The 16,152-nt window shown below is 37.7% G+C and overlaps 1 protein-coding gene across 4 annotated transcripts in view; it reads left to right on the forward strand.

The window, feature by feature from the left end:
• Window positions 1–16,152, forward strand: part of NCKAP1 (NCK associated protein 1) — a 116,229-nt gene that overhangs the window by 29,616 nt on the left and 70,461 nt on the right. For 2 of the 4 annotated variants that reach the window (XM_002712325.6, XM_008258817.5), the window contains 6 exons: window positions 3,933–4,025; window positions 4,213–4,269; window positions 7,464–7,606; window positions 7,690–7,780; window positions 11,719–11,856; window positions 13,274–13,322. In XM_002712325.6, coding sequence (XP_002712371.1) covers window positions 3,933–4,025; window positions 4,213–4,269; window positions 7,464–7,606; window positions 7,690–7,780; window positions 11,719–11,856; window positions 13,274–13,322 — 571 coding nt within the window. The remainder of the gene's footprint in view (window positions 1–3,932; window positions 4,026–4,212; window positions 4,270–7,463; window positions 7,607–7,689; window positions 7,781–11,718; window positions 11,857–13,273; window positions 13,323–16,152) is intronic. The other 2 variants (XM_051848379.3, XM_051848378.3) reach the window with 1 other exon arrangement.

Raw genomic sequence — 16,152 nt, forward strand, 5'->3', positions numbered from 1 at the left:
GAGTTATACACAGAGAGGAAAGGTAGAGAGAGAGGGGGAGAGAGAGAGGTCTTCCATCCACTGGTTCACTCTTCAGTTGGCCACAACGTCTGGAGCTGCATTGATCCAAAGACAGGATCCAGGAGCTTCTTGTGGGTCTCCCACATGGGTGCAGGGGCCCAAGTACTTGGGCTATCTTCTGCTTTCCCAGGCCATAACAGAGAACTGGATCGGAAGTGAAGCAACCAGGACTTGAACCAGCGCCTGTATGGGATGCTGCCACTGCAGGTGGCAGCTTTATCTGCTACGTCACAGCACCAGCCTCACGAAGGTTTTTCAATGTAGAAGATATGCTATTTGTAGTTCACATATCTGGTATATATCCTGTTTATTTTGGATTTTTATGCATTTTACTTGACTATTAAGGATAATGATTCATCGAAATTTTAAGTGAATGTATCATCACTGGAAGTGTTTTAAAGTATTAGAGATTAGAATCAAATTTTCAAATAGTACTTTTCTGATGTGATGTTGTAAAACATCAAACATTTTATTGATTTATGATCTTAAACCATATTCTACTTTTTATTTACTATAAAACAGTGAGATGTTAAATTAAGAAAACCTTGTTATAGATGTTGAATCTGGCTAATACTTCTTGGTAGTATCTGTTGTCCTCCAGTTTAATGTAACATATTTTTGTAGTTGAAGCCCAGTATTTTCATGTATGACATTATGGAATTTTCACTAAAATATGGAGCATAACTATAGCTATAACATAGGGATGTTGAGAAGATTGTTTGAGATACCTGTAATCTTTGCTATGATGCTTGACATACAGTGCATGCCCAATAAATATCAACTCTTATTAGAAATAGAATGAATAGTAGTGAGATTATTTAAAATAGTTTTATTTTTACTTGTTTTGAAGAAATGATCTGTGAGCTTCCTTTCTTAGTCACATAACATTTAATGCATAGCTTCTAGGTAACAGGTGCTGTTAAAAGTTCTCATGTACATTGCCTTGATTGATTGTCCACATCATCTCCCATTTTGATAATGGGCTTCCTAACCATGTCATTTGACACGGAACATTTAAAGGTATTTAGTTTATCAATCAGTCCCCTATCTGAAAAATGTTTATATTGAATACTTTTTTGTGCAGAATTGTATGATACAGACAAGAGATATTAAAATCTCAGATCTAGTGTGCTGTCTTCAAGTTTTGAAAGTAGCTATGATAAAAAGTAAAAGTGATATCTGCTATTAGAATTCATACACATTTAGAAAAGGAGATTTTTTTTTTTTTTTCATGGAAGAAGTTCATTTAGGAATGATCTCTTAAAAGTGAGGTTAGCATTTTAGCTGAGTGTTTTAGGAACAATGGAATTTGGACATCCCAAGAGGGAAACAGAGTTAGACAGCATGAGATATATATAGAAACTAGTGAATAACTTGTTTTGGCTACTGTGTGTAATGTGTGAATGGGTGTACCGGAAATTTAAATAGGAAAAGTAAGTTAGAACCAGACTGTACAGGTTGTTGAAAGTATGACTAATTATTTTGAATTCATGCATCTAGTGATTGTTTTTGTAGCTGATATAAAGTCTGGGCCTATATGGTTTGGAGAAAATAAGATTGAGGAATTTCAATTATAATTATATTTGCTTGATAAAAAGGGAAATGATAGGCATATAGAATAGTAGAAAGGACACTTTTTTAGAAGTAAGGAGGTGAGATTTCCAATCATGGTTGTCTGACAATAAATAGTGATATAACTTTCAGAAGATCTTTTCAAGTTCTGTATTAGATTTTATATAAAATGAGGGTTTATATAAAAAAAGATCATTAAGACCTATAGTAAGATAGTGACTGTGTATCATTTATTATCCAAAATAGTATTCTGAAGTTTTAAATGGGACATTATTAATGATTAAGCTAAGGCAACTAAAATAAATAGGATTATTAAACCTAGTAGCTAACATTATATTCTTCATATCTTAGTATTATGAGTGTGTTTTCACTTGTTGTATTTTCAAACTCAAACTTACAGTACAGAAAGACAGTAAGAAGGTCTGTGGAACTGGCATTGTGGTGTAGTGAGGTAAAGCCCCTTCCTGTGATGCCGGCATCCAGTATGAGTGCTGATTCAAGTCCCTCCTCCACTCTGAGCCAACTCCTTGTTAATGCACATGGGAAAGCAGCGGAGGATGGCCTGAGTCCTTGGGCCCTTGCTACCCACGAGACAGACCCAGAAGAATCTCCTGGCTTCAACCTGGCCCAGCCTTGGCTGTTGCAGCCATTTGGAGAGTGAACCAGATTTCTCCCTCCCCCTCTCTCCCTCCCATAACTCTGCATTTCAAATAAATTTAAAAAAATACTTATAAAAAACCTCAAACAGTTCTAAGACATCAATCATAAATGTTTAATGTTAAACAAGGGAAAAATCAGGTAATTTGAAGGAATAGGGTCATTTTAAAAGTAAGTATTAGTTTGATGTTGGAGCATTAATGATTAAAAATGTTTTCATAGAAACAGAATTGCTTTGAAACATGTTGTACAAAATAGAGTCAATTACTTTCATAGATAAAGCTAAAAACCATTAGGTATCACTACAAGTATGTATCTTAATTTCTTTGGCATTTACAGGGAGTGAGATATTCCATTTACATATGTTTTCTAGCCATAATTACTTTCATATAAATGTCTTCAGGAACTGCAGTATTTAGAGTGATTGACTCATTAATAGTTGAATGTACCAGACTGCTATGCTTGCTGTTTTAAATTGACTTTTGGTAGCTTTTAAAAATTAGCCCCCTGTCTCCAGAGTTAGGCATATTGCTGTAAATTTTCTGACTTATAATGGTTGAGTATAATTATATATGGGAGCATCTTTCCTCTAATGCCCCTGTGTAAATATAAATAAAAACTATATAAGGACCTCAAATATCATTTAGACTTTGAAAGCAAGTTTGGTACTTTGAACTGCTTTCTCATATTTTTTAGTTTTTATGTGTTTTAGAAGAATATTTCTCAGACATTCAGTGTGTGTTTTGATCACTTGGGTATCTTGTTAAAAAGCGAATTCTGGTTTTATTGGGTCTGAGGCCTGAAATCCTGCCTTTCTGCCAAGCTCTTACATGATGTGGAAGCTGCTATTCAGTAGACTACACTCAGAGTATCAAGATTCTAAGTGATTATTAGAATTCTGGCGGTCCCAATTGTATAGGCTATTAAATATGGCTAGATTCTTGAAGTTGCATTAACAATTGATTTAAAAAGAAAAGATAGGATTTTTGTAAATTTTTAGTAATACAGTTGGTTGAAACAATATCTGTCTTTCACATTTTCTCTCTCATGTCTTAACACTAGTTTTGCTTCTTTCTCATTTCTTTTTTTGTTGTTGTGATTTTTGCTTTTGTTTGATATATTATTGTTTTGTGATCTGGTCAGGGAACCGTTACTGTATTTTATGTTTGTATCTACATTTTATTTTGCATGCGTAACGTGGCTTTGCCTGGATGTTCTTTTTGGTAAGTTCCAAATTTATATAGCATATTGTTTTTTGTAGTGTAAATGTAATGTTTTTTCACTTTCTTTTCTTCCACAAATAGTAATGTGATCATGCTCATGACTTGCTTTTAATTTTTTTTTAAGAGTTCTTTTGGTAATTGGTCTAACATTTCCCAGTTTTCCTTAGTAGTAGCTCAATTTATTGGTACTAATCTGCTTGGATTTGTTTTATAGCTTCACACTATCAGTTGCTGATTACTATTAGCAGTTGCAGTTTCCGGTACTTGGGTGTTAAAAAAAAAAAAACAAAACCTAGTCATCTAGAAATATTCTGAAAGCTTGTGCTTCCATTTAGCCATCATAACAGAAGATAGTTTGTAGTTAAAATCAATACTTTTATTCTCTATAAATAATACATTCTAATTTTGTTTATTTTACAGCAACAGCTTGCACAACTACAGAAAGAAAAGTCAGAGATTCTGAAAAATCTGGCGTTATATTACTTCACATTTGTAGATGTTATGGAATTTAAGGTATGTATTTTAATATATAAAATTTAGTGTTTCAAATATAAAGTTAATATTTGTTGTACAAAGTTGTTATTTGTAGATAGTAAAATTGGAAATATCCTGTAACTGAAATTTAAAATATTTTGTTTGTATTTTCTGAATTTAAAATTATTTCTGTGCATAAAACATTAAAACAAGCCTTTCTTTTCAGGACCATGTTTGTGAATTGCTGAATACTATTGATGTTTGCCAAGTTTTCTTTGATATTGTAAGCATCATCTTTAAAAAATTTACTATTTTCCTTCTGTTTCCAGAGCTTGCTATTAGTTGCTCTCTTCTTCTTCTCCTTTTTTTTTTTTTTAAAGATTATTTATTTATTTGAAAGGCAAAGTTACAGAGAGGCAGAGGCAGAGAGAGAGAGAAAGAGGTCTTCCATCTGTTGGTTCATTCCCTAGATGGCTGCAGCATCAGGAGCCAGGAGCTTCTGCTGAGTCTCCCACGGGGTACAGGGACCCAAGGACTTGGGCCATCTTCTGGTGCTTTCCCAGGCCGTAGCAGAAAGCTGGATTCAAAGTAGGGCAGGTGGGACTCGAACTGGCACTCACATGGGATGCTGGCAGTGCAGGTGAAGGCTTTACCCGCTGCACCACAGAGCTGACCCCAATTGCTTTTCTTTAGAGAAAGTTTATAAAAGCAGTATATAAATTTTTAGTATTATTATAGTTTTTTTTTCTTTTTTAAACAATTTGTTTTTTGAAATGCAGTGTGACAGAGAGGGAGAAACAGATCTTCATCTGCTGCTTTACTCCTAAATTGCCCCAAAGACTGGGGCTGGGCCAGGCCAAAGCTAGAAGCCAGGAACTCCATCCTAGTCTGCCATGTTGGGGGTTGGGGCCCAAGTACTTGGCCCATCATCCACTGCTTTCTTAGGTATATTAGAGAGTGGTAGATTGGAAGCAGGCAGCCAGAACTAGTTCTCCTGTGCTTGAGTGGGATGTGGCAGTGGAAGTAGTGGCTTAAACCACAGCACTACAATGCTGGCCCCTATTTTAGCTTTATTGTAGCTTCTTTTTTAAAGTAAGGACTTATCAAATGTATTCTGTATATTTACTTATTGATTGCCACTGATTATAAGTCTTATACAGTTATTAATTTCTGTATTTAGGCTCAATATAAAAATATTTAATTGATAATTTTTTTTCTTTAAGAGGCATACTTGATAGAATTCTTCTTAGTATGACAGTTTCTGAATGTAAGAAGTGTAAATGAGGGGCTGGCGCCGTAGCTTACTTGGTTAATCCTCTGCCTGTGCTGCCAGCATCCCATATGGGTGCTGGGTTCTAGTCCCAGTTGCTCCTCTTCCAGTCCAGCTCTCCTGTGGCCTGGGAGAGCAGTGGAGGATGGCCCAGGTGCTTGGGCTCCTGCACCCATGTGGGAGACCAGGAGGAAGCACCTGGCTCCTGGCTTCAAATTGGCACACCTCCATCCATCGCAGCCATTTGGGGGGTGAACCAACGGAAAGAAGACCTTTCTCTGTCTCACTGTCTGTAATTCTACCTGTCAAAAAATATTTTTGCTAAATATATTCTTTAATATAGGTTTGTGATTATATGTAATTTGAATTGAAAACCCAGAAAGTATTTAGATTTTTGGAAAGCTCAAAAAATATTTTTCCTAGATTTTTGGGGACAAAACTTAGACCCATCTACAAACTCAAAAGAGAAAGATTTCAGAGGAAATGGAGTATAGTGTATAATGTTTTAATTGCAATTATACTTGTCTTCCCTTCTTAAATTACTTAAGCCAGTTGGAACCCATTTACTTGAGCTATGCTTGGTGCCTCCTAGTGTCTGCATTAGTATGAAATTGGAGTCAGGAGCCAGAACTAGGTATGGAAACCCAACACTGGGACTTGGGACACAGGTGGCTTAACCACTAAACCAAATGTCCATTCCAAGAAAACCTGAGCATGTCAGTGTGATGATTAGTAACTCAAGTTGTTCAAATATATATATAGATACAGATATAGATAGATACATATGTATCTATATCGATATATTGATATATATTGATAAATTGATATAGATATAGAACATCCCTCAATGTAATTTCTGCAAATATTCCTGTATATTGCAAGAATAAATCAGAGAAATCATGTTATAACCTTAACCAGTGAGTTAACTGAAAGAGTTATGAAGTACTTCCTTTATAAGCAAAACCACAATACATTAAAAATAACAGAAATATGGCATAATGACTTACTTGGTTTTTCAAGGTGACTGAATAGTCGATTTTCCTGAATCAAGATTCCTAAACCTGAACACACTTAGTCACTCTGAAATTATTCAGGAATTTAGACCAGATTTTTTTGAAGTTTTATATTCTTGCAATATAGCATTTATAGTCAATAGCATTTACAGTCATAGATTTTTGGTTTGCTTCAATTGGTATACTTTTAGAAACAATTTATAGTTATACTTTTCTATTTCACATAAACTTTTGACTTCCTTATTTTGTATGTATATTTATAATGTACCCTTTATTGTTTGAGTATTAATATACTGTAATAAAAATAATAAATTTAATATTTTCCCGTTAGTATCTTTATTTTTTCAAGGCTATTTGTTTTATTTAATTTTTAAAAATATTTTATTTATTTATTTAAAAGGTAGAGTTACAGAGTCAGAAGGAGAGACAGGGAGGTATCTCCTGCCTTTGGATCAGCACAGCGCCGGCCATGACGCGCATTAGGAGAATGATCCAACGGAAGGAATGCCTTTCTCTCTGTCTCTCTCTCACTGCCTGTAACTCTACTTGTCAAAAAAAAAAAAAAAAAAAAAAAAAGAAGTCTAAATGAGAAATGTCTCTTGACATAATGAATCTTTTTAATAATACTTTTTTTTGTTGTTGATATTGGCACCAATGTGTTGCCTTATGCTGGTTTTTATCTTTTTAAACTCTTATAGTTTGAATACAGTGATCAAAAGCTCTTTTTCTTTCATTCATAGAATTGTGTAAAAAATGCAAAACTGTTTCCTGTAACTCAAATTTTAGAAGTTTGAAGAGGGCATTTAGCACAACAGTTAAGACACTATTTAGGACACCTGCATTCCATATGGGAGTGCCTTGTTCAAGTCCCAGCTTCCTATTCTAGCTGCTTGCTAATATGTACTTAGGGAGGCAGCAGGTGGTGGCTCAAGTATTTGGATCCCTGCCTCTCATAAGGGTGTGAGCATCAGCTGCTGTGGGAGTTTGGGGAGTGAACCAGCCATTGGAAAATCTATCTCTGTCTCTCTACCTTTCAAATAAATTAAAAATTTTTACAAGTTTTTACTGAAAGAATTGCAGAAATGGGAGATTAGAAAATTAGTAGCTTTCAGTAGTTGCTATGAAATTTTTCTTGTGTGTATTTAAAAGATGGACAAATAGGAAGGAGGTGAACTTGATGATTTGCTTTTCTAGACTGTAAACTTCGATTTAACAAAGAACTACTTAGATTTGATTATAACCTATACAACACTAATGATACTACTGTCTCGAATTGAAGAAAGGAAGGCAATCATTGGATTATACAACTATGCTCATGAAATGACCCATGGAGCAAGGTAGACCTACATTCTAAAAGTCTTTCTAAGATTCTCAATTTGGTTTATTACAACTTACTGAAATCTGATATGTCTCTTTTAAGTGACCGAGAATATCCACGACTTGGTCAGATGATTGTGGATTATGAAAACCCTTTAAAAAAGATGATGGAAGAATTTGTGCCCCATAGCAAGGTAAGAGCTGACTTTTGGATAAGGTATAATGAGCATGACTATGTCTGTATGAGATACCTTAAGGATGAATAGTTAGACAAGGTGATGAACTTCTTTTAGGAAAAAAAATTATAGTGGGATATAATTTTTTTTGTGAACCAAAGAACTAATTGGTTAGATTCAGAATAGCCTATAGAGATTCAATTATTCATTGATAATTATTCATTCATTACTGTGTATAGAGGTAGTAGAGCATACAGTATAGTATTTAAGAATGTCTGTTATCATACTAATATGCCTGGGTTTTAACCCCAGTTCTGCCAATTCCTGTGTAATACTGGGCAAGTTACTTAAACAATCTCATGTTCTTCAGTTTTCTTGTCTGTAAAAATAGAGTAATAATAGCACTTACCCATATGGTAAGAGATTATGAGAATTGAATGAATTAGTTTTTAAAAGTACTTAAATGTATAGTATTTGGTGAATTTTAGCTATATTATATTATGTTCTGTTAATGAGAAAAACATGAAGAGTTTTGTAGAAATATGAAATGTCTAATCTTAAAATTATTTTAAGAAGACATTCTGAGGGCTCATACTGTGGCATAGTAGGCTGAATCTCCGCCTATGGCACCAGTATCACATATGGGTGCCAGTTTGTATCCCAGCTGCTCCTCATCCAATCCAGCTCTCTGCTATGGCCTGGGAAAGCAGTGAAAGATGTCCAAGTGCTTGGGCACCTGCTCCTGCGTGGGAGACCCAGAGGGGGTTCCTAGCTCCTGGCTTTGGATCGGCTAAGCTCCGGTCATCGTGGCCATTTGGGGAGTAAGCCAGTGGATAGAAGACCTTTCTCTTTATCTCTTCCTCTCTAAGTCTACCATGCAAAAAAAATCTTTTTTTTTTTTTTTAAGATTTATTTTTATTTATTTGAAAGAGTTACAGAGAGAGAGGTCTTCCATCTGCTGGAACAGCCGAACCTGCGCCTATCCGAAGCCAGGAGCTTCTTCCGGGTCTCCCATGTGGGTGCAGGGGCCCAAGGACATCTTCTACTGCTTTCCCAGGCCATAACAGAGAGCTGGATGGGAAGTGGAGCAGTCAGGACTAGAACCGGCGCCCATATGGGATGCCGGTGTTTCAGGCCAGCACATTAACCTGCTGCGCCACAGCGCCAGCAGTAAATAAAAATCTTAAAAAAAAATCACTCTGTATGAAATAATTTTCGTTGTAAAAAGACTTGCCGCTAGGGCCAGCATAGTGGCGTAGCATTTTAAGCCTCTGACTGAGAGGCCAGCATCCCATATAGGCACTGATTTGAGCCCTGGCTGCTCCGTTTCCAATCCAGCTCCTTGCTAATGCACCTTGGAAAGCAGTGGAAAATGGCCCAAGTACCTGGACTCCTGCACTCAAGTGGGAGACCCACAAGAAGCTCCTGGCTTTGTATCAGCCCAGTTCTGTCTGTTGCTGCAATTTGGAGAGTGAACCAGTGGATGGAAGATCCCTCTCTTTGTCTCTTCTTCCCTCCCTTTCTCTAACTCTGCCTTTCAAATAAATAAATAAATATATCTTAAAAAAAGTAAAAAGCAATAGGTGAAATTAATAAAAAAAAGACTTGTCATTATAGCTTCTGTGTAGTAGGGCTCATTCACAGAATTGTTATTCCTATGTGGCTCAAAGAAATTATAGATAATAATATTGTTACTTATAAACATTTGAGGGCTGGAAAAATATTATGACAGAGTAAGCCATTTGGCAGTGATAGTGACAATACTGAAGTTCAGGAAATTGAAATCTTGGTTCATTTTTCCTCTTTGAATATTAAGAGTTAGAATTTTAATAACACAACATTTTGTATAAACCTGTGCTTTTTCTTGACATCCAGTCAACAAAGGATTTTATTTCACTGCTTTTACTCCATAAAAATTGTTAAAAGACTTTTCCAATTTGATTTCTTTGCATAGCCAGTTTACAGGTTGTGCATTCTTAATCTGAAAACCTGAAATCCAGAATGCTCCAAATTCTGAAACTTTCTGAATACTGAAAGAGGTTAGTAGGTAGTATCATAGGTTAAGCCATTGGCTGCAACACTGGCATCCCAGTGGACATTGGTTTGAGGCCCAGCTTCTCCACTTCCAATCTAGTTCCTTGCTAGTGTGCCCAGGAAAAGCAGTAGAAGATGGCCCAAGTCGTTGGGCCTCTTCACTCACGTGGGAAACCCACATTAAGATCCTGGCTCCTGGCTTCAGCCTGGCCCAACCCTGGCTGTTGTAGCCATTTGGAGAGTGCATTAAAATACACACTCTGTCTTTCAAATAAATAAATCTTTAAAAATCAGCATTGTAGATGGAGGTATGAGGATTCCTCAGAATGTTCATGGCCATCTCCTGGCGCTGATTTTGGTGATATTTTTTTTTTACCTAGAAGTGTCTTCCCTGTGCCTCTCTTCTTTGCTCTCTGGATCCATTTAGATTTTTCACTACTTGTGTGTTGCCTTGTTTTTATTTTTTAATTTTTTTAAGATTTATTTTATTTATTTGAAAGATAGAGTTACAGAGAGAGGTAGAGCCAGGGAGAGAGGACTTTCATTCACTTCCCAAATGACCACAATGGCCAGAGCTGCGCCAGTCCGAAGCCAGGAGCCAGGAGCTTCCTCCGGGTCTCCCACGTGGGTGCAGGGGCCCAAGGACTTGGGCCATCTTCTGCTGCTTTCCCAGGCTATAGCAGAGACCTGGATAGGAAGTGGAGCAGCCAGGACTCAAACTGGCGCCCATATGGGAATGCTGGTACTGCAGGCTGGCACTTTAACCCACCGTGCCACCATGCTGGCCCCACCTGTTCTTAATTAGCCACTTCAGATTTGATGATTTCTTCAGTTAGGTGATGAAAATTTCCTTAAAGGCTATCAACCACCTACCTTCCTTCCTTCCTTCCTTCCTTCCTTCCTTCCTTCCTTCCTTCCTTCCTTCCTTCCTTCCTTCCTTCCTTCCTCCCCTCCCTCCCTCCCTCCCTCCCTCCCTCCCTTTTCTTTCTTTCTTTCTTTCTTTCTTTCTTTCTTTCTTTCTTTCTTTCTTTCTTTCTTTCTTTCTTGTCTTGTCTTTCTGTCTTTCTGTCTTTCTGTCTTTCTGTCTTTCTGTCTTTCTTGTCTTCCTTTTGCCGTTGGTTCACCCTCCAATGGCTGCCACGGCTGGCGCGCTGTGGCCGGCGCACTGCGCTGATCCGATGACAGGAGCCAGGTGCTTCTCCTGGTCTCCCATGGGGTGCAGGGCCCAAGCACTTGGGCCATCCTCCACTGCCTTCTCGGGCCACAGCAGAGAGCTGGCCTGGAAGAGGGGCAACTGGGACAGAATCCGGTGCCCCGACTGGGACTAGAACCCGGTATGCCGGCGCCGCTAAGTGGAGGATTAGCCTATTGAGCCAGTGCACCGGCCATGTTTTTGAATATTTATTTATTATTCATTTGAGAGGCAAAGTTAACAGACAGAGGGAGAGACAGAGAGAGAGGTCTTCCATCTTCTGGTTCACTCCCCAAATAGGTGCAATAGCCAGAGCTGAGCTGATCCAAAGCCAGGAGCCAGGAGCTTCTTCTGGGTCTGCCATGTGGGTACAGGGCCCCAAGCTCATATGGAGTGCTGGTGCTGCAGGAGGAGGCCTAGCCTGCTATACTACAGTGCTGGCTCTTCGACCACCTCTTTTTAAGTACTTCATAGTCACTAGCACAGTGTTCAATTAAGCTCTTGCCTCGGATTGCAGAATATACATAGCTTTTACACACACACGTGTGTATATATAGAGAATTAAAAGCAAAATCTAGACACGGGTCTGTTAAAACAGCTCAGATGTTATAAGAAGTATAGTTTTAAATAAGTGGCTCAATTTTTTAAAGTGATAAAGCATAAACAGGCAACAATTCTAGCTGGAATTTAAAAAATAATTTATTCCTCGGCTTTCTTTTTTCTACTTTAGTCTCTTTCAGATGCGCTAATCTCTCTTCAGATGGTATATCCTCGAAGGAATCTTTCAGCTGACCAGTGGAGAAATGCACAATTATTGAGTCTCATCAGTGCACCCAGTACAATGCTTAATCCTGCACAATCTGACACTGTATGATTCTGTTTTTCCCTTCAGAGTGAAAATAAGTGGTTTCTAAAATAAATTGGCTAAACAGTGCTGTTGCAGTTTTTTTAGTAAACATTAGTCTATCAAAGAAGTTTGTTGTAAAATGCTTTTTAGGTGTATTGTTTAGTTTCTTTGTAGATTTTCAAGAAAAACTGATATTACTGTAATGCAATTAATAGCATGAGTATTCTTTAATGTTGAAAGTTTGTTGTGTTCTATCTTGGTACAAAAATTTGAAGAGGTATAAAGTATAAAGAGAAAAAGTTACCCTAAATCTTACCTACTAGGAAAAATTGTTATATTGTTTTTAATTTTATAATGTGTATAAACTTAGATCTTGTACATATGAAAAATATACACAGTTATGGATTTGAGAGAGAGTGAGCATCGAGGCACATAAATCTCTTTTAACTTGACTAAATTTGATTCTGTGAAATCCTGTCAACTCTGATGTAGTCTTGAAAAAAATGGGAAGTTGTCATTTACTAGATTGAAGACAATTTAGCTGTAGTGTGTTTTAAATAGAGGTTTGGAGGGGTACAAATGGGAAACAGGCATATCTCATTGTCTTTTATTGACTGCAGGTTTAAATAATAAAACTTATCTAGCTGCTTTTTTTTTTTTTTTTTTTTTTTTTGACAGGCAGAGTTAGAGACAGAGAGAAAGGTCTTCCTTTTTCCGTTGGTTCACCCCCAAAGTGGCCACTATGGCTGGCGCGTTTTGGCCGGCGCACTGCACTGATCCGAAGCCAGGAGCCAGGTGCTTCCTCCTGGTCTCCCATGTGGGTGCCGGGGCCCAAGCATTTGGGCCATCCTTCACTGCCTTCCTGGGTCACAGCAGAGAGCTGGACTGGAAGAGGAGCAACCGGGACAGAATCTGGCGCCCTGACCGGGACTAGATCCTGGGGTGCCGGCACCGCAGGCGGAGGATTAGCCTAGTGAGCCATGGTGCTGGCCTCTAGCTGCTTTTTGTAAAGATTTATTTTATTTATTTGAAAGAGAGAGAGGTCTTCCACCCACTGGTTCACTTCCCAAATGGCCACAATGGCTGGAGCTGAGCTGATCCAAAGCCAGGAGCCGGAAGCTTCTGCCGGGTCTCCCATGTGGGTATAGGGGAACAAGGACTTAGGGCCATCCTCTGCTGCTTTCCCAAGTGCATTAGCAGGGAGCTGGATAGAAAATAGAGCAGCTGGGACTCGAACTGGCGCCCATGTGGGATGTTGGTGCTATAGTTCCGGGCTTTGACCCTGCACCACAGCACCGGCCCCTTTATCCAGCTTTTCAGATTTGTTGTGGTGATTGGTATTTGAACCAAGACTTGAATAGTTATATTTTTGAGAGGAAAAGAAGATAGTGATTCAATGTGAATTTTTAATCATAAATTATGTGTTCTCTTTTTAAAGATGCCTTGTGAATATCTTTCTTTGGATGCAATGGAGAAATGGATTATCTGTAAGTAAAATGGGCTAGTTTTGTGATTATCCTTTGGTTTTCAGTTTTACAGAAAAATAGTTTGCAACAGTGGTGCTTTATCACAGTGCTAAGTCATTTATGTGCATTACCTCATTTTGTCCTTGTTTTGACCTGTGAGAATGTAGATAGTCTTTTTTTGTGGATGAGGAGTCTAAGTCCTAAGGCCACGATTAGTCACAAAGAAAAAGTTAGAACCCCGGCTAACTCTTAAGACTTGTTGACTACATTATATTACCTTCAACATAAATTTCAAAACTAAATTTACTTTTGTTTTAAATGTTTTTTGATAATCACATTTATTCAGTTAAGGTTTCTTGTTTTAATTTATTTAAATTTATTGAGTACATATAAGTGTCCCATGTATTCAGAAGTCTGTTAGACGCACAGAGATTAAATTAGTAATTTATGCTTCTAAGCAGCTCACGAACTATGGGGAAAGTAAACACACAGGTGTAAAGCAGAATTAGAACTGATAGACAGATAAATTTTTCTACTTTCTCCCATGTTCACTGCCAGAAGGGAATAGTTTTAAAATGTGTGTTTTCTTGATTTATTGACATACACTTGTTGGATTTGTATTACCCTGTTTCTCAAATTATGGTAAAGGACCAGTTTTTCTTTTGTGTTTTTTGGATTGATACTTTAATAAAGTAATATAAGTGATTTACTGGAATTTTCAGAAAAAAATATAACAGAGACCTAAAATCCCACAGTTTTGATAATTGGATTTAGTATAATCTAGGAATTATCTTATTACTAGGTTTCTACTCTGAAATTATTGTCAGATGTTTATAAATTTCTAAATATTTTTGATTTCTATACTTAATCTCATTATAAGCTCTTACTTTGAATGTAAAAGAGGAAGAATTTAGAATCACTATCTGCCTTTAGCCATTTTTATTATATTATTTTTTATAGTGATCAGGTTTGTGATATTTGTATTTTCTTGTATAAAGATAGTTGGGTTTCCACGCTTTATCTCTTAGTGATTTTAAAAAATAGCTTTCATAGCATTGCTTTTGCTTAAATGTATGGTGATTCTGTTGTTGATTTATGTTTATGGGTATATGGCTGAAGACTCAGTTTGATTAGTAGAGTTAACTGGTGTTAAGTAACCATTAGAGATATTTAGTACTGTTTCCTTACAGTTTTTACTTTAAATGGGAATGCTGATTGTAGGACTTTGTGCAATGAGCAGGGAATTGGATCAGGGAGCTAGCCACCCAGAAGCATGGGCATGGGGAAGGCAGACAGATGGAGGGTAACTACAGCTGACAAAGGAGAGATTATTTACTCTGAGTTTTATTGCTTCTGTAAGTTTGAATCTTGAGTAAATTTAATGTAGAGCTAGAAGTTACCTTATATTCTTCCCTTCTCTTTTTGACACCATCTCTCATTCTAGGATTCAGAAGATAGTCTTTTTTTCTTTAGAGCTTTGTTCTAGATTAGTTCAAAATATAGTCCCTATAACCTATAACCTATAACCTATAACCTAGGGATTTCTTTTTCTTTAAGATTTTATTTATTTGAAAGGCAGATTTACATAGATGGGAACTGGAGAGAGACTGAGATCAAGAGAGATCTTCCATCCTCTGATTGACTCCCCAAATGGCTGCAACAGCCATGGCTGGGCCAGACCGAAGCCAGGAGCTTCCTCCGGGTCTCTCATGTGGGTGGCAGGGGCTCAGAGACTTAAGCCATCTTCTGCTGCTTTCCCAGGCTCATTAACAGGGAGATGGATGTGGAAATGGAGCTGCTGGGACTTGAACTAGCACCCACATGGGATTCTGGCATTACAGGCACCTTGCTATGCCGCTGGGCAGTTCTAGGACTCCTAGATACTATTTGGTGCTTAAATACTCTGAGATTGCAGAGTTTTGATCAGTACCCAAAACTACTGAATCAGAAACTCTGTGGGTGGGTCTGAGTAATCTGTGATTTAATAAACCCTCTTGGTGAATCTGATGCAACATAAAGTTTGAGAATCACTGCTCAAGATTATATCCCGGCTGACGCCACTGCTCAATAGGCTAATCCTCCGCCTTGCGGCGCCAGCACACCGGGTTCTAGTCCCAGTCGGGGCGCCGGATTCTGTCCCGGTTGCCCCTCTTCCAGGCCAGCTCTCTGCTGTGGCCAGGGAGTGCAGTGGAGGATGGCTCAAATTCTTGGGACCTGCACCCGCATGGGAGACCAGGAGAAGCACCTGGCTCCTGGCTCTGGATCAGCGCGATGCGCCGGCCGTGGCGGCCATTGGAGGGTGAAGCAACGGCAAAAGGAAGACCTTTCTCTCTGTCTCTCTCTCTCTCTCTCACTGTCCACTCTGCCTGTCAAAAATTGAAAAAAGATTATATCCCAAAGCCAAGAATTGGAGAGGACCTAGAATGTTGGGGACCAAGTTATTTGTAATGTAAATTTAAATTAATTATTCTGATATTATTTTCAGAGTCTGCTTTAGCTTTGTTGATTGGATTTGGAGGACCCCTTGGGAAAGATCTCTATTTTTGGAGTTTTGGGTTATTAATTCCTGAATTTTTTAAACTAATAGTTTTATCCGCTTTCTGTCTCCAATTTTCTGGTCTAGTCTTGATCTTCTATTTTGTTTTCCAACATTTTTATGGTTCTTCTTAAAATTAAAAAAATTTTTGCCTTTGTTGCTAAGGAAAGGAGGTTAATGTACGTTTAATAACATTTCCTTAATCTTGGACAGTCTGTTTTAAATTCATTTGCCTTTTTTGGTTTATCATAAATAAGTTAATATACACTAACTCATATCCCACTCATATCTTAAAATAAAAAACCACCCTAGCCT

Source organism: Oryctolagus cuniculus, chromosome 3, assembly GCF_051225735.1.
Source record: "Oryctolagus cuniculus isolate XC-2025 breed Fujian yellow rabbit chromosome 3, ASM5122573v1, whole genome shotgun sequence".
Taxonomy (NCBI): domain Eukaryota; kingdom Metazoa; phylum Chordata; class Mammalia; order Lagomorpha; family Leporidae; genus Oryctolagus; species Oryctolagus cuniculus.